Raw genomic sequence first — 22,463 nt, 5'->3', positions numbered from 1 at the left:
TGCAGTTAAACCCCACCACCCCTTTGTTGATAATGATGCATATGTAGATAGTTCTGATGTAAGTCTTGCTGGGTACATTTGTACTCACGTTTGCCTATTTTATGTTTTTGCAGAGAGACTTCGGTCTCGCTAGTAGTTTCACGTGGACTTCGACGTTTAGCTTGATACCTCAGCTACGATCTTGTGCCCCGGCAGGATCTGATAGATAGTCAGGCTTCTCAGCCTTTTTCATTTATAGATGTCTGTACTCAGACATGATAGCTTCCGCTTGTGCTTTGATTTGTATGCTCTGAGTGTTGGGTCATGAGACCCATGTTTGTAATATCGCGCTCCTCGGAGCCTATTGAATAAAATACTTGAGTCGTAGAGTCATTTTGTGATGCCATGTTGGATTGCACATATCGAGCATATTGTGTGCATGTTATTGAAATGCTTGGTATGTGTGGGATCTGACTATCTAGTTGTTTATCTTTAGTAGCCTCTCTTACCGGGAAATGTCTCCTAGTGTTACCGCTGAGCCATGGTAGCTTGCTACTGCTCTGGAACACTTAGGCTGGCCGGCATGTGTCCTTCTTCGTTCCTGTGTCTGTCCCTTCGGGGAAATGTCACGCTTTGAGTACCGGAGTCCTGTTAGCCCGCTACAGCCCGGTTTACCGGAGTCCTGCTAGCCCAGTGCTACAGCCCGGACCCACTTGCTGATGACCGACACGTTCGAAGCTGGGTCATGGATGCCTGTCCCTGTAAGTCTGTGCCACTTTGGGTTTACGACTAGTCATGTCAGCCCGGGCTCTTTATCATATGGATGCTAGCGACACTATCATATACGTGAGCCAAAAGGCGCAAACGGTCCCGGGAAAAGGTAAGACGACACCCGTGGGAATACCGTGCGTGAGGCCGCAAAGTGATATGAGGTGTTACCAGCTAGATCGATGTGACATCGAGTCGGGGTCCTGACAACCAATCTGGATCCGGTTGGTTATCGCGTTGGTTTCTTGCTTTCTCAGTTACATCTTCCGAGGCAGATTGTATTGTTTACTCCCTTTGTCCTCAAATAAGGGTTCGTTTAGCATTCAAATTTTATCTAGAAAAAGTGTATTTTTATCCTTCTAGTGCATTTTAAAGTAGAAAAATATATTTCTCTCTCATCACACGAGAATCGAGACCAATAACATTCAACATATGGTCTTCTTATTTTTTTTACAAGCACTTAGGTCATTATCAATAACATTCAACATATGCTCTTCTTATTTTTTAGGTGCACTTAGCTCATTGGAAGTAGGGTAACTAAAGAGAAGAGGGATGGTTTGTTTGCATCTTTCCAATGAATTTTCTACTCCACTCCTTAATCTGTTATAAAAAAAATTGTATATGCACACTTATTTAAGGTCTTTGGGAGTATGTAGTACGTACTCCCCTGTGCCTTAAAATAAATGTCTCAAGTTTATTAGTACTTCCTCAGTCCCAAAATAAATAACTCAACTTTGTACTAAAGTAACTTATTTTAAAGGGCCATGCTACGCGTCAGCCGATGGATAAGTTGAAAACATCCGCCGCCTGGCTGGCCATTGGATGCGTGCGGGATGACCGTGAGATCTACCCATCCACGTGCGTCATCTCCTTTGCAACAAGAGCGGTGTTGCAGAAACATTTGTAACATAAATCGTGTTGCAGAAACCTTTCAACAGACATGATGCTGCATAAATTTTTTTGCAACAAAGACCATGCTGCAGAAACGTCTGTACAAATTTTTGCAACAAATTTAAAGTTACAGAAATATTTTTGTCTTCACTTTTATATAGGTGTTTCGAAAGAAAATTTTGCAACATCATTGATGTTACAAGAATCTTTCTTGCAACATGAAAGATGTTGCAAGAAATAAATCACGGTCCGCCGTTCGCCGTGGACTCCCGTCGAACAGGGGCGGGAAAGGAGCGACGCTGGACCTCCGACCAGGTTGGCTCGCCGTTATCCTCCTTCCCAGCGAGGTGGGTGCACCGCGTGCGGCCGACGGTCATGATGGAAGTCGGTGGCAACGGCAGCAACCACACCCCCATCCTCCTCTCCAGTGAGGTGGGCGGCTGCCGGCAAGGGCATCAGCAGTGGTGACTTTTGGCAACAACTATCATGCAGCGATTGGTGTTGACGAGAAAGCAATGGAGATTTCTAGGGAGAAGACTCGTGGAGGAAAAATTCACCGTCTCTATTGGGATAGTGACAGCAATGATGGATCTCCACTGGACACAAGTCACGCAAATGAGGTGGCGGAAGAAGTCCCAGTTATCTATCAGTTGACGGTAAGTATTTCCCTATTTTAAAACGGAGGGAGTATAACTTTGTATTAAAGTTATAAAAATTAAGACACTTATTTTGGGATGGAGTACCATCCTATCGGCTAAAAAATAAGAATTCTTCAGGAGTGCACTTATGCGACCTGGTTATCCTCTTAGAGAATCAATACCATAGGGTAAGAAAGGAGATTCATGACACCGAGTATCCAAATAGGGTCAACATTTTGGGACACTGAGATTCCAGGTAAAAACTGTAGCTGCACATTCAATTACACAACTAGTATATGCAACCCTCAGAAGGGTAAAAAAGAGAGAAGAAACCAGCCTTTATTTGGTCATTCACGGAGGCCTTTTTCTGTATAAACCCAGCCAATCCCTGCACTAACAGTATACTACTCGCTCAGCTATGTACACTCTCGCTTCCAAATGAAGCGTGGTAACATCTGGTTCTAGTTTCATCTGCCTTCACTCTGCCTGCTTTGACAAAGTAAAGGGAACTGAGACCTGACTGCTCCCAAAACATTTCATCCATTGGTGCTTCCAAAATTGTCTCAGCTTCAGTGGAGATGAAGGTCAACTGTGCATCACGACTACACTAGCACTCAAGAACACCAAGCGGATTATAACTACACCCAGCAGACCAACCAAGAACACCAAGAATCATCTCAACACTGGAGCATGCGCTCACCTGCAATTATGCCGTCAAACTTAGGTTTGAATATACACACTTGTAAAGAAACACTAATATATACAGGTCGGCCAAGGGAGTGTACCACATTCTCATCAGTTCCCTCAAAATGGAAAAGCAGCACACCCATTCCTCTTCTGTTATCTCTCTCTGCCTGAAAATTGCAACTTAGATGGTCAAACACAAAACAGTAGATATGGAGATGATTGCCAAATGCAATTACAAGGACCAAGGGATTAGTTAAAACTAATAAATTAAGAAAATGGCGTGTTGTACTTGATACCTAATTTGCACACAGAAAGAACTATCTAAAATTATTGAGGGAAATTCAGTCCACCTACCACACAAGAACATATGGTGATTCCACAAGCTGTCAAAGCCGAAGTGACTTCAGCCATCATCCCTGTGCATCCCAAAAATTAATTGACATGGTTTTACTAATGTTTGCAATGAAAGCTCAATAACATAGATCCATAATAAATTGCCAAAAATAGATGCTGCAAGTTAATTGATGCTTCAACTAATTAATGTATCCATTCAAGGAAGCGTCTGTTTCAGGAGCATAAACAAACAGTTAGGCATGGGCACGAAATGGAGATGAACATAGTTGCAGTGAAACTTGGCATTACTCTCTGAAGGTACATTGTAGACACTAGTAATGCATTTTCAGTTTAGTAAAAAAGTTTGATGGTAAAGGGGTATTACCTTTTCGATCAACACACACTATGCAAAGCCATTGGATAGAGTTGCCTTCTGTATTGTGCCAAGAGGAAATTTTACCGCATTTCCAATTATCCAAACTAGCAAAAACTTCCTTATAGGCCGGGACGCCAGGGCGCATGAACTCAGTGGAGCTATCACCTCGAACTGTTGAACCATTAATTTTTATGCCTAGTTCCTTGACAGTTTTGTTGTGCTTCCCGTTAATCTTTGGCATGTGAACGTTGTTAACTGGTAAAAAGCCATCGCTATTTTTATTCACAAAGGATAACTTGTTGGAACTTAATATCTTCTGCCAATTGAATTTATAGTCCTCATTTTGTGTGGTTGGAATTAACTGCTCACTGTCACTTTCATCTTCAAGATCAGCGACAAAGTTATTAACTGCATCCGCCGTTATTTCAGCAGCAGAAAGAGCAGCTTGCTCCCTTAAGAACTGAATATGCAAACGATTAGTTACTACAGCCATCTAATAATGTAAGAAATCAATGATGATTATACCTACTTTCATAATTTTGTGCCTAGCACTGCGGGTTTTGGCATGTTGCAGCCACTGCTGATGACGCTGGAATGCATATTTACTGGACAATTTCTGCAACAAGACAAAAGGGGGGAAATATGTGTATAAGTCGAGTTTACCCAGATACTCAAGAGATAACGTATGTGTGTCAATGTCAATACATACTGCCATGGAATCCTATTGCTGCAGTATAGATTTGTCTGTAGCAATTCAACAATTTGGTAGCTCAACTACAAGTGAAGAATATGAGACTACAATTTTTTTAGTTAGATGGTTATACAATTGAATTAATTTCAGAACCACAATTTATGAAATTTATATTTGGGGAACAAGATTAAAGGGGGGCTTAGCCTTCTGATTATGGCAATTTTTCATTACTAAGCCTATCTCAACCAAATATAAGACGAAGAATACACTACTAAATTTGTCAGAATAATATAACAGAAATAAATCATGCATCTGTGTGAGAAATACTAACATCGTAAGTTATTATCTCCACTACTTCAGCGTTCGCAAGTGCATGGATTGGTGAAACTAGATTACCATTCACCTGAAAAAAAGAGCATGAGCACCCTCATGATTAATTGTTAAATCATACTACTAATGTTTCCACAACTAACCTTTGCTGCTACCATTTTATTGCCGATTTCTGTATGAATCAGATATGCATAATCAATCACAGTGGCCCCTTTAGGCAGGTTTTTAATCTGAGAGTGAAAATATAGTTAGCAAAGTGCCAAACCCAAAGAAAAGCTATGCTCTCCAAGTTCAGTGACTACCTCGCCTTTAGGTGTAAACACAAAGACACGGCTTCCCAGAAGATCTCTGGTAATAGTATCCACAAATTCCCTAGAGCTCATGTTACCAACAAACTCTTCTTGCCATTCACGGATTGCATTTAGCCAACCAATCTATGGGAGATGACAAATAATTGGAGGATTTTTTTTAGTCAAGCGAGGTAAAAGAAATAATGTGAACTGCAATAAGCTTTAACAAACTACTGCAATTATACTAAGTAATAAAACATATACCCTCAGAGCAAAGCCTGTATTGTTAAGACAGATCACTTTCCCATCTAAATTTCTTCCACTAGATATTCCAGGATGAACAGGTCCTGAAACCACCCCTCTTCCACTGTAGTGTGCAGCAATGCCTCTTTCTGCTATCAGATCCATATCCTCTGTTCTTATCTGCAATACAGTTGGAGCATAATTTGTGTCTTAAAATCAATCTTATACTTTCTCTAGCTTAAATTGCTAAGAGTAGGCAACATTACCTGAACTTCCAAATGGAACATACTCTCATTAAGAAACGGTATCACTGTAGTATGTAGACTTTGGTAGCCATTAGGCTTTGGAGTTGCAATATAATCTTTAACCTATCGGCATAGCTGAGTTTTAGAAAAATGATAGAAGCAGAGTAAGTCAAAACAACATTGAATAACAGAGGGCGCATAACTCACAGCTTGAGGTATGGGTGTCCATATGCCATGAACAAGACCAAGGACATGGTAGCAGATCTGAATTGTATCAAACATACTTGTGCATCAGCGATAAATTGACTGCATAAACAAGATAATACTTAGTATATAACATTACCTGTTGTGCGGTGCACAGTGGCCCAACACCATTGCAGGATTTTGGTTTTATGATGATCCGCAGCTGAACAATATAAAAACATGTTTTACTAAGACATTCATAAGATGATAAACTGAGCAGGAATAATCACCTATAAAGATATTCAGAACATCGTACCTGAGCAACCTGATTTACCTCGTTTAATGAACTCTTGGATTTGATAGCGGTTTTATAAATGCTGCAAGATGATCCAAACAATCAACAATCCACCAACAAAACAAATCTTACAGCCTATTTCAAACATGGAACCTCGTAATAATTACCTTCTAATAAGACTACACATTGTTTGATTTTTCGGTTGTAAAATGTAAATGAGAGGTCAGCTGAACAAAAGACTATGCAGCAGCAAAAACCAATTTCCTTAACTGTGCCAAATTGTGAACTGATGTTTTGCCAATAATGCGATACAGTGGCAAAACAAATTATTTTTCCTTTTTATAATAAACAAAGAAATTGTGTGGCGACTAGTATGCCCCTCGAAATTCGTTTTTTGAGAAGAAACAGGCCATATAGAACAATAAGCTAAGCACATCTATATCATATACAGAAATTGCATCACTAAGTAGACATAGAGACTCTGCAGTCTAAATGCCCATCTAATAAAATAAACTTATCATAACCAAGGTAAAGTCTAAAGACATCGCTCATTTTACTATGGAGTAGCATGTTTGTTCTACCTGTAAAGTTCTTTACACACTGAGCGCACTTCTGTTTCAACACTCACAAGATCAAGAAATTGATCCTCAGCAATTTTTTGCTTTAGGATTTTATTTGCCTGGAATTGAAAATCGCAGAAGTCAAGAAACATAATTCAACACTAAATGCAAAAACATGTTAGTGCGCAATATCAAAAGAGAGAACCTCTTCCAATTCTTGTTCATGGGCTTTGAAGATGTCATCAACTCTTTTCCTTAGTTCAGCGAAATCACCAGGATTCATGTACATGAAGGACAGATACTCTAACTCAGACTGCAATGTTAAGTGTTAGTCATCAAATGGAATAACCAAACTACTAAGATTGCACAGAGTTAAGAATCAGATGGCACTGTAAGATGCTTCCTTGAGATAACATAAACATTATTCGCATTGCATGGATCTACAGAGTATGACACATACAAAAAAAAACGCATAAGGGCGCATTTTTTAACACTGTAATATACCATGTATAAACATCTGCTTTATATATAAGATAAGGGAACATATTTCTTTGGCCCCTTGACTTTGGCAGTAGGTCAATTGAAGTCCCCCAAAGCCACCATCACAGGGAACAAATGTTCTGGTTTAAAAAAACCAAGGAGCTGGATGCTTGGGTTTGTAACTGAACTTGAAGGTCAACTGAGAGTCCCCCAATACATTTGTATAATCAAGTTTTCGGTGAAATAAGCAAAATCTAACATTTCAACAGAGGTAAAAGCAAACATTGAAAAGTAGCAAAGTAGAATGTACTGTTCAAAAACAACATATCAGTAACATAAAAGAAGTATCACCGTAATGAAATTAGTTGGACCATGCACAACAATAATGGCTATCATTTAAGGCGATTTCATCAAAAGTACCTTTATTTGATACATTCCGAGAAGTTTTGCTAGGGGTGCAAAAACCTGCAGTGTCTCCATGGCGATGGCATACTGGAAAAAGCAGTGCTTACAATAAGATGGCACTGAGTTACAGCGAGATCTTATACCAATGAAAATAAGAACATACCTGCTTGTGCTGAGGCATATGTGTAAGAGTACGCATGTTATGCAACCTGTCTGCCAGTTTCACAATGATTACACGAACCTGCAGAAAATTATTATTTCATTTTATTGGGAAACTAGACTTCAAAATGCTGCCGCTGAAACATTCTATATGGGATAAATACCTCTTCTGTCATTGCAAGAAACATCTGTCTTAAGTCTTCAGCTTTGACATCTTGTTTTGAACTACCCTCATTTTTGCATTGAAGTTTCCCTAGCTTAGACACCTGTATTTGTGATTAAATAGGTTTATGATTGCAGTGAAACTATATCAAGATAATATAAGTTCTACAGTTAGTAGTACAATAGAAAATGTGAACAGGTGAGATGAAAAGTATACCTTTGTTTCCCCTTCAACAATACGACTTACTGTTGCCCCAAACTCATTTTGGATTGTTTCGAAAGTAACCATGTCAGTATCTTCAACAGTGTCATGCAATAAACCAGCAGCGATTGATTCCCAGTCAAGTTCCTAGTTATGTCCATAGAGTAGAGCACAGCCTGACTTCATTATGTTCATACTAGGATACTTGAGAAAAATATGCCATTACAGGTTCAATGATATACTACTACTCACGTGCTCCCCAAGAATACGAGCAACTTCAACAGGATGAATGATGAAAGGTTCCCCACTCCGGCGTTTCTGCCCATTATGTGCTTCATATGCTAACTGCATTAGACAATAAACTATCATGACACGGATTCTTGATGCATTCTCGGAGGAATCAGCCAGTCTAGAATATTATTCAGAAGCACATGGAAGAGCAATATCAAATGTATTACCTTTAAAGCGTCATGTACGAAGTTCAACTCTTCAGGTTGAAGGTACGAGATAGCTGGTCTGAGACTCTGTTATGTCACAGCATTAATAGTTAACATGCAATTAAAAAATTCAATCTTGGCTCGAACAAAAACAAATATTAGTTGCATTTCAGGAGTGATCCTTGAACATTAAATATGCCAAACCAAGAATAACAACAACCGTGCTACCAAGTCAGTGTTTACCTTGGATGTTTTCACATTTTCTAAAAATATGAAGAAAAATGTCGCTTATTTTTTTCATTATTGTAATGTAAAATGTATCGACAAGATTAAGGAAGTGCATGTGGTGTTACAGTAGTAAGGCACCAAAAGGCTATTTGATTTTATTGTATATGGTCGGAGCCTAGTAGGACTGCTTAGGGAGCTGGAACATAGGGTCCCTGACAGCTAAGTTACGGGAGCTAGTTGACACAACGGTGAAGAGAGGTATTGATATCCTATGCGTCCAAGAAAACAAATGGAGGGGACAGAAGGCAAAGGAAGCGGAGGATACCGGCTTCAAGTTGTGGTACACGGGACAGCTACCAACAGAAATGAAGTAGGCATCTTGATCAACAAGAGCCTCAAGTATGGACTGGTAGACGTCAAGAGGCAAGGGGACCAAATTATCCTGGTCAAGCTGGTAGTCGGGGACTTAGTTCTCAATGTTACCAGCACGTATGCCTCGTAGGTAGGCCACAGTGAGAGCACCAAGAGGGAGTTCTGGGAAGGCCTGGAGGACATGGTTAGTAGTGTACTTACTGGCGAGAAGCTCTTCATAGGAGACCTCAATGGCCACATAGGTACATCTAACACAGGTTTTGAAGGGGTGCATGGGCGCTTTGGCTATGGCATCAGGAATCAAGAAGGAGAAGATGTCTTAAGCTTCGCTCTAGCCTACGACATGATCGTAGCTAACACCCTCTTTGAAAAGAGAGAATCCTATCTAGTGACTTCTAGTAGTGGCCAACACTCAAGCCAGATTGATTTCGTCCTCTCGGGAAGAGAAGACAGGGGTGCTTGCCTAGATTGTAAGGTGATACCAGGAGAGAGTGGTGTCCCTCAACATAAGCTTGTGGTGGCTGACTACCGCTTTTGGATTCATGTCCAGCGGGATAAGCGCGCCAAAGTCGCTAGAATGAAGTGGTGGAAGCTCAAGGGGGAGGCAGCCCAGGCTTTCAAGGAGAGGGTTATCAAGGAGTGCCCTTGGGAGGAAGGAGGTGATGCAAACAATATGTGGATGAAGATGGCAACTTGCATTCGTAAGGTGGCTTCGAGGAGTTTGGTGTGACCAGGAGAAGTAGAAGCTAAAGATACATGGTGATGGAACAACGATGTCCAAAAGGCTATTAAGGAGAAGAAAGATTGTTTCAGACACCTACACCTACACCTAGATAGGAGTGTAGACAACATAGAGAAGTACAAAGTGGCAAAGAAGGCTGCAAAGCAAGTTGTGGGGAAGCAAGGAGTCAGGCATTTGAGGACCTCTACCATCGCTTAGACACGAAGGAAGGCAAAAGGGACATCTATAAGGTGGCCAAGATTAGAGAGAGGAAGACAAGGGATGTCAATCAAGTCAAATGCATCAAGATCAGATCCTGGTGAAGGACGAGGAGATCAAGCATAGATGGTGTTAGTACTTCAACAAGTTGCTCAATGGAGAGAATGAGAGCTCTACCACTGAGCTGGACGACTCCTTTGATAATACCAGCAAGCGTTTTGTGCGTCGAATCCAGGAGTCTAAGATCAGGGAGGCTTTAAAGGAGGCAAGGTGATGGGCCCTGATTGTATCCCCATTCATGTGTGGAGAGGCCTCGGAGACATAACGATAGGATGGCCAACTAAGCTTTTCAACATCATTTTTCAAGTAAACAAGATGCCAGAAGAATGGATACGAAGTATATTAGTACCAATCTTCAAGAACAATGGAGAAGTTGTACTAATTACCATGGAATTAAGCTGACGAGCCAAACAATGAAGCTACGAGATAAGAGTCATTGAGCACCGCTTAAGAGGAATGACAAGCGTGACCAAAAATCAGTTTGGTTTCATGCCTTGGAGGTCAACCATGGAAGCCATTTTCTTGGTACGACAACTTATGGAGATAAAAGGAGAAAAAGAAGGACCTACATATGGTGTTCATTGACTTAGAGAAGGCCTACAATAAGATACCGCGGAATGTCATGAGGTGGGCCCTGTAGAAACACAAAGTCCCAACAAAGTACATTACCCTCATCAAGGACATGTATGATAATGTTGTGACAAGTGTTCAAACAAGTGATGGCGACAGTGATGAGTGATGACTTCCCGATTAAAATAGGACCGCACCAAGGGTCAGCTTTGAGCCCTTATCATTTTGCCTTGGTGATGGATGAGGTCACAAGGGATATATAAGGAGATATCCCATGGTGTATGCTCTTTCAGGATGATGTGGCGCTAGTCAATGATAGTCAAACAAGGGTTAATAGAAAGTTAGAGCTATGGAGACAAACTTTAGAATTGAAAGGTTTTAAGCTTAGTAGAACTAACTGAGTAAATGAGGTTCGGTTTCGGTACTACTAGGCACAAGGAGAAGGATAGCTTTGATGGGCAGGTGGTACCTCAGAAAGAGACCTTTCGATATTTGGGGTCAATGTTGCAAAAGGATGGCGATATCGATGAAGATGTGAGCATCGAATCAAAGCCGAATGGATGAAGTGGCGCCAAACTTCTGGCGTTCTCTATAACAAGAGAGTGCCACAAAAGCTAAAAGGCAGGTTCTATAGGAAGGCAATTCGACCCTCAATGTTGTATGGCGCTAAGTGTTGGCCGACTAAAAGGCGACATGTTCAACAGTTGGGTGTAGCGGAAATGCGCATGTTAAGACGGATGTGTGGCCACAAGGAAGAATCGGGTCCGGAATGATGATATACATGATAGAGTTGGGGTAGCACTGATTAAAGCGAAACTTGTCAAACATTGTCTGAAATGGTTTGGGCGTACACAGGGCAGGCTCCTAAAGTTCCGATGCATGGCGGACAGTTAAAGCGTGCTGATAATGTCAAGAGAGGTCAGGGTAGACCAAACTTAACATGGGAGGAGTCCGTAAAGAGAGATCTGAAGGAGTGGAATATCACCAAAGAACTAGCCATGGATAGGGTGCATGGAAGTTAGCTATCCACGTGCCAGAGCCATGAGTTGGTTTCGAGATCTTATGGGTTTCAGCTCTAGCCTACCCCAACTTGTTTGGGACTAAAGGCTTTGTTGTTGCTGCTGTTGTATAGGCTTGGATACTTGCAAAACAACAAGAGAAATGACAACAAACATTATATTCATTAACATACTATCATGAAATGGTCATAAAGCTAGTGAGCAAATAAAATGTTGATAGAGCAAAGCAATTAACCATAATCTTAAGCTGGTTTTAGAATAAGAGGCATGTGAACATGACTAGTACAAACTAAATATACACCAAAAATGAGCAAAGAGTGTTGAGCTTTTTGGTTTGTTGGCACACCTCCCACAACGTTTCTGGAGAAACAAGGTCAAACGGTCCTGACGAATAGCAGGAAACCTTCCATGTTGATTTCACAGGAGTTGACCAATATCTGATTTTTTTTCCCAATGAAACAAAACTAGCTGATGAACCATGGCCCAACTTTCCTTTGTTGATGTCTTCTGCCCAGGTGATGTGCAGTAACTGGAAATAAAAGGCAATAACTATTAAGGAAGAATCATTATAATATTTCAAATGCAACCAATGCGCACAGTGACCAACTATCGGTATGAGAAGTCACTCGCAAAATTAACTATTTCAGTATTAGTATCAGCACCATTGTATGTCAGCCAGTCTCTAGATACTTTGTCTATAGTTTATGGTAGCTAAGAAGTAAGAACATGCTCTTCTGGATAGACATGTGCCTTAGATTTTGCTGTTGTTGGGTGATCTCGATGTATGAACCTTTCCACTCGTTCAGATTATCTTGAATTAACTCTTTCACTGCGGTCTAAATGAAACAAGAGATTAGCCCGATTTCTCTAAGGAATAACAATTCCTCCGTCTGCTACCAATTTGTTTCTCACTTTAGAATATGCGCAATCAAACTTCTAAAATTCCACACCTAAAATACACAAAAGTACTCAGTCTGACAACACAAAAGCTAATTAGTATATTTCAAGCAAATTTAGTTCCATAATGTTATCATATACACACCATGAATATGTTATGTTAAAGTCAGTACTCAGTAGTCAATAGATGAAACCCTGGCGTGTGTCAATTTCTGAAAAGATGTCCACTTGCAATAGAATGGACACTCTTATCTTGTGAACAAGATGGGAGAGCTAAGAAAATAACAGTGGGGCGGCAGGCATTAAGCCTGTATGAGTACATACAATCTGTATGCCAATGTTGGACAATCCAAAGGGCATAGTGCATACAAGAGATTACAGGTTGTGAAATTGACAAGGTGATTACAGAACACATATTTCCATAACACAAGTCATTTTGAATACATTTAGCAGCAATTGATCCTAAATGAGTTTGCTGATGGAAACTATACGGATGTACATGATAATGGAACACGTAAGGAAATAACCTGTCATACAAATGGGGATTTAATTTTTTCCCTTGAGACAAGGTACTTCACAATGGCCCTTGACCCAAAGGCTAGAGGTATCAACCTTGGTTTTGATATTTCGGATCAGTAATTTCACTAATTCCACCAAAATGAGATAAAACACTAATATCCATTGTCACTCGGTTATTAAAAACCTAAAGTAGCAGAAATACCAAATTATTATCAACAGCATAGCTATACAGCAGAATCTCTAACGGGTAGGAGCAACCCACCGTGTTGTTGTTACTCTGCCGTGGGCGACCTCGCCGCCTCCCGCCGCCTACGGCTTCAGCGTGGCTACAGGAGGAGCACTGCGTGGTGCTGGCAAGCGCGCCGGTGAGGGCGCGTGGAGCGTTCCAGGCGCAGGAGAGCACGCTGCATTCGTAGGGCCTCCCAGCTCCGCCGCCCCCCTTCCACAAGGCCCTGCACGAGCTCGCGAACTCCAGCGACGACGCTGCACGACAGGAACAAAACAAAAACAAAAAATCAGGCTCCGAAAGCAGAATTCTCCCCTCAAAAACCTAAGGCGAGGCAACGGGAGAGGCTTAACCGAATTGCAGGTTTAACGAGGAGTCGGGGCCTACCAGACAGAGCGGCCGTCGGGGGTTGCATGGCGCGGCGGCGGCCAGTCTCATCGGCGGCGCCGCGGGCGGCGAAAGGGGGCCCTCTTCGTGGACCCGGGCTCCGGCAGGGCGCGAATTGGGCGAAACTCGGCGAGCGGTGGAGAGCGAGAGGGGGTTTGCCGATGGGGAGGAGGAGGAGGGAGGAGGCGAGACGGGGAAGAAGAAGGGATAACAGGGGACGGAGGCCACACAAATGGCCGCGGCCGTGGTGAAGTAAAATAGGGCTGGGTTGGAGGCTGGAGGCTGGAGCTTTACCTCTGCCAGTCTCAGATTCTACTTTCAATTTCCCTATGATTTCTTTTCTATTTTGTTCTTGGGGTTTTTTGATGATTTTTTCTGGTTTCGCGGCAGGAATGGCGTGGATCACTGGATCGTAATGCTTCCCTCTCCACTAGTAAGTGCTCGTGGCCTCGACTTTCCGCTCCTCTTGGCATAAAAAGGTGATTCTGGTTGTGCGCAAGGAATTCATCAGAGTTGTCTTTCGTGCGTGTTATAGTCGTGAACATTGATGGTGGGCAGAGTGATGAAGAGCGTGTAGTGCACGTCTAGCTCGTGAGTGTTGTGGTATTTATGCGTGCATATATGTTATTTTTATTTGTCTCGACTTCTTCTACTCTCTTTGTTCCCAAATATAAGTCTTTTTAGAGATTCCAACAAGTGACTACATATGAAGTAAAATGAGTGAATCTATACTCTAAAATATGTCTACATACATTCGTATGTTGTAGTCCATTTAAAATGTCTAAAGAGATTTATATTTAGGAACGGAGGGGGTAACATGTAGAGATATGTCGGTAAAAAGGTATGGCGAAATATTTGGGATGGTGATCCCTGTGACAATTGTTTGTATTCGTATGCATTTTGGGAGAAAGGATTTGCAGCACGGGGCGAGGAACGCGGACTATGGGCCATCTGATTGCCTCGTGATTCGGAAACTGGATTGGTTTTTGCATGTGCTTTAACCCTTAATTATTTTATTAGATGGGGTCCATACATGACAACTTTTTTATAGTGTTTGGCGGCTTCACCCATCCCACCTCGCATGTTTTTTTAGGAAAACTATAAAAACTTGATAAAACAAATGATAAGTTTAACAAATTTCAAAATACTAAAAATTAAAGCATGCACCCTAAACCCTGAAACCTTATAAAAGGACATTGGTAAAACTTGATGAAACTTGATAAAAACCTTAATAGTTGACTATTAATAGTTGATATCTAGTGAAGTGTTTGAAAATGTATTCAAAAGTGGTATTCTTTTAAAACCCTCGTCACAAAGAATACGAAGATGCAAACGCACAAAATAACTTTTGGTTCAAAAGATATAATAGATTCATATTTGAAAGTTAAAAGAAGAAAGCATGAGTCGTGAGATGTGTGGAGCTGTCACAAGCTATGAAAAGATGCCATGCATGAACCTATGTACATCAGATCTATCTATATTTATACCTATTAATAAAGGGGTTATTGTTTTTTACCACCGTAATTTCGTCCGTTTTTCGTCTGTCCGTCGTCCGTCCACTTCGCCCGTATTATTTTCTATATCCGAGGTGGTACTAATCTTACGCCTTGTTTCCTATGTTTGGTCATCGGCCGGGCCGTGCGTTCCTCCACATGTCTCCGTCGCTTCCTTCTTTTATGTACGTCTCTCTCCTTTAGGACGCAGACTCTCGGTTAGAGTCCAACTGTACGTCGCCTCACCTCTCCCTCTTATTCCTCCCATAAATATTGGTTGGATCCCATGGAGGCAAAAGAGTTGTAGACAGAGCTACTGGACGAGAATAAGGCGGCTGCTAGGCGTCATCCGCCTGTTAATATCACAGTTAGCATCCCGCAAAACAGCCGTTGGATTTTATTATGCGCGAGCGTCGGATTTAAGCCACGTGTACACCATCCCGACCAGTTCCTGTTGTCGTTACCCGTGTTGCTGCAACCGTTTCGTGGAAGCATAATCCCCACCTTCTCTGTAGCTCCTCTGCGCCCGTCCGACGCCAGGGCGAGGAGGAGATCCACGCCGCCGACGCCGCGTCGCCTCTACCACAGCTGCCGCCAATGCAGCGTCGACTCTGCCACCGCCGCAAACGACGCCGCATGCCTCTACCTCGCCGCCGTCGAGGGAGCAACGCCCCTGTTCACCTTCCAGCGCCATGGCAGCTCACCACATAGTTCGATCTATGTTGTCGGCCGCCATGGATCGAAGCTCCGGTGCTCCATCGAGCAGCAGGAAGGCCAGATCGGCCCCGATTCTCGACGGCGAGCCGATTCGCCGGAGTGGAGCTGCAAGGGAGCTCCGTGATCCTCCTGTCTTCTCTGTTGAAGCCTCCCGGGCAAGCTCCTCACAAAGTTCGGTAAGTTTCAAGCTCATCACATGCATGAAGAATTCAGGTTGTTTTGACTTCTGCTATGTCAACTGAAAAAAGGCAGTATGAATTGCAGCATATCTCCTTATGCCAACTGAAAAATTCCTTAAAGTGTGGACAGAAAAAACTCCTCCCAATTTCAGTTTAGAAATGCTCCAAACAAAATGTGCTGGGGGAGGTAGTCTGAAAAAATGCTCCTTACACTTTCAGTTTAGAAAATGCACCAAATAAAAATGCGCAGGAGGAAGTCAATTCATGACTGTGTATAATTTGCTACTTGCAAAATTCAGTTTAATATTTGCAAAAACAAAAATGCTGGGTGGGGGTTATCTGTATGTTGTGAAAATTATATAGCACCGGTGCTATTTTGACTATGTTGCATCGTTTTAAACAGCGATCATGCTGGATAAAAGTTCCTTTACTAGATTTTTTTTTAAATAGAAATGTTGCATCAGGTAGGAAAAAGCTAAATTGTATTACAAAAAATTTATCAACTTGATTACTTTGCTTGTAGCACTGTGATCATTGAAGTAGAAAAGATGTGAAAGCATTTTGTTTAGTAACATGAGGTGAAAACATGGAAACATGAACACAAAAATCGGATGTAATACATCTTTTATGCTAGAAGCACTACTTTCTTGCATATTATACCTTTTTACCTTTTTTACTACATTGTGATAACTTTTTTCTGCAACAACAAAAATAGGATGCTGGTGCTGGAGGTGATGATGATGAGAGCTACGTTGTGGGGCGAATTTCTGCTGCAAATGGAGTTAGTATGGAAGGGATGATTAATGCTGGTGATATCCAACAGGATGTGGATGATGCAGATGATGATGCAATATCATCGCAACCACTTGTTCCATATGTGGGCATGACCTTTGATTCAGTTGACGATGCAAGGAAATTCTACAACACATATGCTTTCGGGCATGGGTTTGGAATCAGAACATCTGCTTCAAAAAACAGCCAGGCCAGAGGATCCACAAAGCTAATTAGTAGGACTTTCACGTGTGTTCATGCACGAACTGATGGAAGCAAAAGTGAATCTGATAGCACTACAGAGAGTATTGCAACAGAGTCAAGCAACACTGGCAAACGCCCTGGACTTTGGATGAACATGGCAGACACAAGAAAAAGGAATAGGTTGCAACGTCATGATTGCAAGGCTCACATGATAGTTGGACTCCGAGATAACCGATGAACCGTCACGTGCTTTACAGACGACCATACACATGCTCTGGTGCAACAGGAAGAGAAGGTTAGGTTTTATCGGTCTCATCGAAAAATCCCACAAGAAGACCTCCAAATGATAAGGACGTTGCATGAACGCAACTTGTCAACCTCGGATTGCATGGGAATCCTTGGAGATTGTCACGGAGGTGATCAGAGGCGCCTTGGTTATGTCAAAAGGGATGTTTCAAATGCACGGTCCGAAATGCGGCAAACCATGGCGTTTCAGCACATGGCCATGACAATTGAATACTTTGAGAGGCGGCAAGCTGAAAGCCCACAGTTCTTCTATGCAACACAAGTGAATAAGGAGACAAATGAGGTAGAAGCATTGTTTTGGGTGGATGGAAGGACAAGAGCACTATACCCCAAGTACAAGGATTGTGTCTTTTTCGATACAACCTTTTGCACAAACAAATATAATATGCCTTTTGCTCCGATCGTAGGCATCGACAACCATCTTCAGACTATTGTCCTAGGCTGTGCATTGCTTCCAAATGAGCAAACTGAAACCTTCAAGTGGGTCTTTCGGCAATGGTTGCTTGCGATGAACAATGAGTACCCAACAAACCTTATGACCGACCAGTGCAGAGCAATGGAAACTGCAATTTCTGATGTGTTCCCTCACACAATCCATAGATGTTGCAGGTGGCATGTACAGCGGAAGGCGCGTGAGAAACTTGGGAGGATGCTTACAAGGGATTCAATTTTTGAGAAAGCTTTCTATGAATGCATCAATGAATCTGAGACAGTGGATGAATTTGAAGAAACATGGCAACACATGTTGCATTGCTTCGAATACACGGAGAATAGGCACTTACAAAACATGTGGGAATGCCGTCAGACATGGGCTCCTGCATACTTCAAAAATGATTTCTTCCCTTTCATAAGCACAACCGGGAGATCAGAAGGGCTGAATTCTTATTTCAAAACGTTGGTGCATCCACAAAACTCGGTTTTCACATTTGTAAGGCAGTATGAACTCCTACAAGAAACAATGCTAGACCGTGAAGATAATGCTGCTTTCACTAGAGAAACGACAACAGCACCCCTATGGGGTCGATACAGAATAGAGCGCCAAGCTGTTAACTTCTACACACGCAGCATCTTTGGCAAGTTCCAAGAGCAAGTGGCAGCATCAACATCTTATATAATCAACCAAGTGCCTAATCTTGAGCAGGAAGGTATCATGTTTGAGCTTTACTCAAACTTGTATGATAATCCAAAGTTGTACCATGTGCATGCTATGATAGAAGAGGGGCTGTACTCATGTAGCTGCCATTACTTTGAGATGAATGGTGTGCTTTGCTCACACATCATAAGGGTGATGATACAGCTAAATGTGCAAGAAATTCCAAGTAGATACATGCTGGAAAGGTGGTCCGAAGCAGCTACGACAAACATGGACACATCTGGGAGGTTCCTTGAGTTTGGACTACCAGAAACAAACACTCTCAAGTACAACTCACTGTGTAGAGACATGAATGCATTGGCAGCAGAAGCATGCTCTGTTGATCCAGCTTACAACTTACTGACAGATGTGATGAAGCAGCTCTGGCCCATAGTTGCTTCAATGAAAAAAGAGCAAATGGCAAGGAAAGATGTGGTGCAGCAGCAACAACCCCCTCGAGCAGGTGAATCTAATGATGAAACTGGAGCAAACCCACAACCATCAGCACCGCTACAAAATCCTGCTCGTGTGCCGAAGCAAGGTCGACCAACAGAACGAGCAAAAAGAAAAAAGACATTGTTGGAGCAGCGAGAAGAGGAGCATAAGAAGAAGCTTCAGAAAGAAGCCAAGAAAGAAAGCAAAAAAGCATCCAAGAAAGAAAGCAAGAAAGAAGACAACATGGAGTCATCGAGCAAGCCAAAACCTAGGAGGAAAGTTACTTGTTCATTTTGCAGTGAAGAAGAACACACTATCAAAACCTGTGAGTCATTCCGTGAGTACAAGGCAATGATGGCTACTAATCTTACAAAAAATGTCAGTTTTGCTCCGAGGAAGGCCACACAATGCAATCATGCATTCACTTTAAAGCTGCGATGGCAAAAGTCGAGGGACATGCTCAACAGGGTCATCTGTAGTTGAATTTCATGTATTAGCAATTTTAAAAGTGTAGTTTCGAAAGTAGCACATATTTGTATTGGGTAGAAGTACTGAAAAATTATGTGCACTTTGTCAGAGGTTTTGGTTCATATTACTGCTCATGTTGCTGCTCATATTGCTCGTGTTACTACTTATGTTACTTCTCAAAAAACCATGTATGTTCAAAAAGTTCATATTGCTGCTACAAAAAAAGGTGACGGCGAAAAAATTATGAAGCATTCTTACTGTGTTTTGTGGTGAGTTGAGAAGGATCTATTTTAAATAATGTTACATAATTCTTAGTTATTAAATAAAAATGAGTTTCTCAACATGTGTTGATTCTCTCAAAATAATTTCAAGTAAATTTTTTTGAGAATGCTTCTAACGCTCACTGCTTAGTTGCAAAATCTCCCAGAATGCTTCTTCCAGCAACATTTATCACAAAAAGCTGTTGCTTCAAAAAAAGAAATTGTACAAAAAATGTTTCATGAACATGCTTCCTCTAGCCATTCCGATTCCTTAACATTGTGGCTGATTTTGTGACAACATAAGGAAGCACATGGTAGAAAAACACACATGAAAACCCAAAAAAATGAAAAGCATTCCATGAACTTGTAAAACTTGAGCACCAAACAGCGAAAAAATTATAACTTGCTTACAAATTCACCACATAGTTATAGCTTCCATCAAATCTCGAAACAAAAAAAATATGTTTCCTTACTACAAACTACTGATAATTATTCCAGCCATCCAAAAGAGCCCAACATCTGGTTTCATTACATGGAGTCTCATTTGGCACACAAAGATAACAGAGATGCACTACTAGCGAAATGAATTGCCCAAAATTGCAAAGTTGCATCTTCAAGGCCGCTGCAAACGCCTTCTACAATGCGATGTGGTCACTTCCTTCAAGCCGCTATGATCGCCTTATGCACATCAGCAGGGAAGACCTTGTTCAAAGGATGGAAAAACAGCTTCGAAGCAATGGTCTTCCGCACATCAAGCATATTTTGCTGCATTAAAAAGGTGAAAAAATGGAGAAAGAATAAACCAAACATTATCAGAGACGCAAACTTATGAAAAAGTACCAAAAAAGCAAGATCATCAAATTTTTACCTTCTTGAAATCTTTCATCATTTGGCCATCAAAATTTTCAAGGTACATTGTTGAAAACAATCCACAATCAAAGCTGTTTTCATTGCACCATACATAAAAAAAATTGGGTTGAGAAAAAGGTTTAAGGTTTTACATAAAAAGGACATCGAAAAACACTACTTTTATGGATGGGGTGTATGATTAGACTTACTGAGTTGATTGTTGTGGGTAGTCAAGCACGGGCCAGTCTGTTTTGAAAGAAGATAGATCCACTGTGAAATCCGACTCTTCGGTAGCAATCCTCTTGAAATTGATAAACTGCAGAAATATGAAACATTAGCATAAAAAAAGTAGTGGCTATGTCAAACACGAAAAGTGATGGGGGGGGGGAATGCTACCACCACTAAAACATGAGACACATTCAGATTCACTCCCAACAAAAAATTGAGCATGTGTTCATTGGGGGATCTGCTTTTTTCATTTTAATAAACAAATGAAAACTACACATAGAAAAATATAAAAAGTGTTACTTGCCAGATTCCTTGCAGCAACGTCCAATTTCCCGTCATCCAAAGAGTCAAACATATTGAACTCCTTGTGCAAGAGGTTAACCACACAGACAATCCAGTGGCCATCACGGACGATGGTGAAGAAAAGCTAGAAAAGAAGTAAAGACAAGATATATGTTAAAATGGAATAAACTATAGGGAGCATAGAAAAATTGAGTAAAAAAATGTTGGGAGCAGACTTACTAGGTCGAAACCTGAAATCTGAAAATTTTGGCACGCCTTCCTCAGCTCTCTTGCACAAACACTCGGATCAAAAACTTCTGGGTGGACAGAGAGTTGAAGCTGCAACACATTGGACATAAGGAGAAGACATGAGAAAAAATGATGGATAACTTCTGCAAATAGGGCATAAAACTCTAGAAAACTGATGGCAATAAAACGGAGCAACAATAGATGAACTAACACTCATTAAAACAGAGAAAGCAAATTTCTTCTGCTTCTTTGAAGACGACAATTGTTCAATGTTGAAGGTTTCGATGAATAAAGACATGACTTCGTTGCAAATCTGAGCACGTGGCTTCAACGACTTCTGGAAGTTGGGGTAGGTAATGTGGAAATCACCAATCCTAATGAAAGGAGGCCTGCAACAAGAAGGATGGAGCACAAAAAATTAGAGTGGAGCGTTTTGACAAAGGCGAAAATGTAATAAATATGAGATAACAACATGATGGAAGCAAAAATCAGTAAAAAGATGACACTTACTCAATTTCCCCTCTCTTCATCTTCTTCATCTTGTACCTCTTCATGACATAGTACTGGTACATTGCTTCCATCTTTGAATCTGTCTTGATTTTCTTGTACTTTGATCCGGCTGACATTGGACTCCCTACTCTTTTCTTGCTATTGAGCTTATTCTCGTCCTTACTCTTCAACTTCTCCTTGTTGAGGTCCGGACTTGGTTCCCTGCTGCTAACTAGAACAACTGGCTCTTCTTGTGTTTTCAATGGTCCATCTTACAAAAACAAAGGAAAAATTGATTTTCTAGAAAAATGTTGCGAGCAGAGATTTGTTCAAAAACAAACTAGTAGTAGGGCATACCTGCATCCCCGCTCGAGAATGGAGCCATGGAGATTGGTGTCACATCAAACACTGGAGCTTGTGCTTCTGTTGAGATTGGAGCCCGAGGAGTCACATCAAAAATAGGACAAGACTTTGGTGTTGTAGCAGTGTTTCCATTGCCATTGGGTGGAGCATTGGAGTTCCCATCTTGACTTTGGACACTAATCCACCAATCATACTCCTCGGTGCCCTCTTGGAACAGACACATCGATGGCGCATCACTCCAATCTCCAGCCACAGTAGTATGTATGTATTGATTGCGCTGGCTGAGTTGGTGACCATGCTCAATATCTTCACAACTAGCCACTTTATCCTTTGCATTCTCAAAACACTCTGCAGGGGGTCAATAACAACAGGACTAGTTCGTGTGCCCTTCTCAACCACATTGCTGCCATTACACTCATGAGCATTGTTGCTTGCATGATTGCTTCGAGCTCCTTCAGCAGACTCA

At 41.5% G+C, this 22,463-nt stretch overlaps 1 protein-coding gene across 1 annotated transcript; it reads right to left on the bottom strand.

Moving 5' to 3' along the window:
• Window positions 1–2,491: 2,491 nt before the first annotated feature.
• LOC123085857 (putative GTP diphosphokinase RSH1, chloroplastic) lies at window positions 2,492–13,887 on the bottom strand. Its single transcript, XM_044507571.1, has 24 exons — window positions 13,573–13,887; window positions 13,222–13,442; window positions 11,890–12,072; window positions 8,376–8,441; window positions 8,170–8,262; window positions 7,933–8,064; window positions 7,718–7,819; window positions 7,558–7,635; window positions 7,410–7,481; window positions 6,715–6,822; window positions 6,531–6,628; window positions 5,971–6,031; window positions 5,815–5,877; window positions 5,679–5,735; window positions 5,493–5,594; window positions 5,248–5,406; window positions 4,996–5,127; window positions 4,837–4,923; window positions 4,695–4,766; window positions 4,202–4,288; window positions 3,682–4,132; window positions 3,318–3,379; window positions 3,062–3,130; window positions 2,492–2,976 (listed from the first exon to the last, which is right to left on the bottom strand). Exons 1-24 carry the CDS (start codon window positions 13,598–13,600, stop codon window positions 2,884–2,886), a joined length of 2,676 nt encoding a protein of 891 aa, XP_044363506.1. The 5' UTR covers window positions 13,601–13,887; the 3' UTR covers window positions 2,492–2,883.
• Window positions 13,888–22,463: the final 8,576 nt, after the last annotated feature.

The sequence above is a fragment of the Triticum aestivum genome, chromosome 4A (genome assembly GCF_018294505.1).
Source record: "Triticum aestivum cultivar Chinese Spring chromosome 4A, IWGSC CS RefSeq v2.1, whole genome shotgun sequence".
Lineage (NCBI taxonomy): Eukaryota > Viridiplantae > Streptophyta > Magnoliopsida > Poales > Poaceae > Triticum > Triticum aestivum.
The sequence above is the reverse complement of the archived record's forward strand: the minus strand, read 5'-3'. Positions and strand labels throughout refer to the sequence as shown.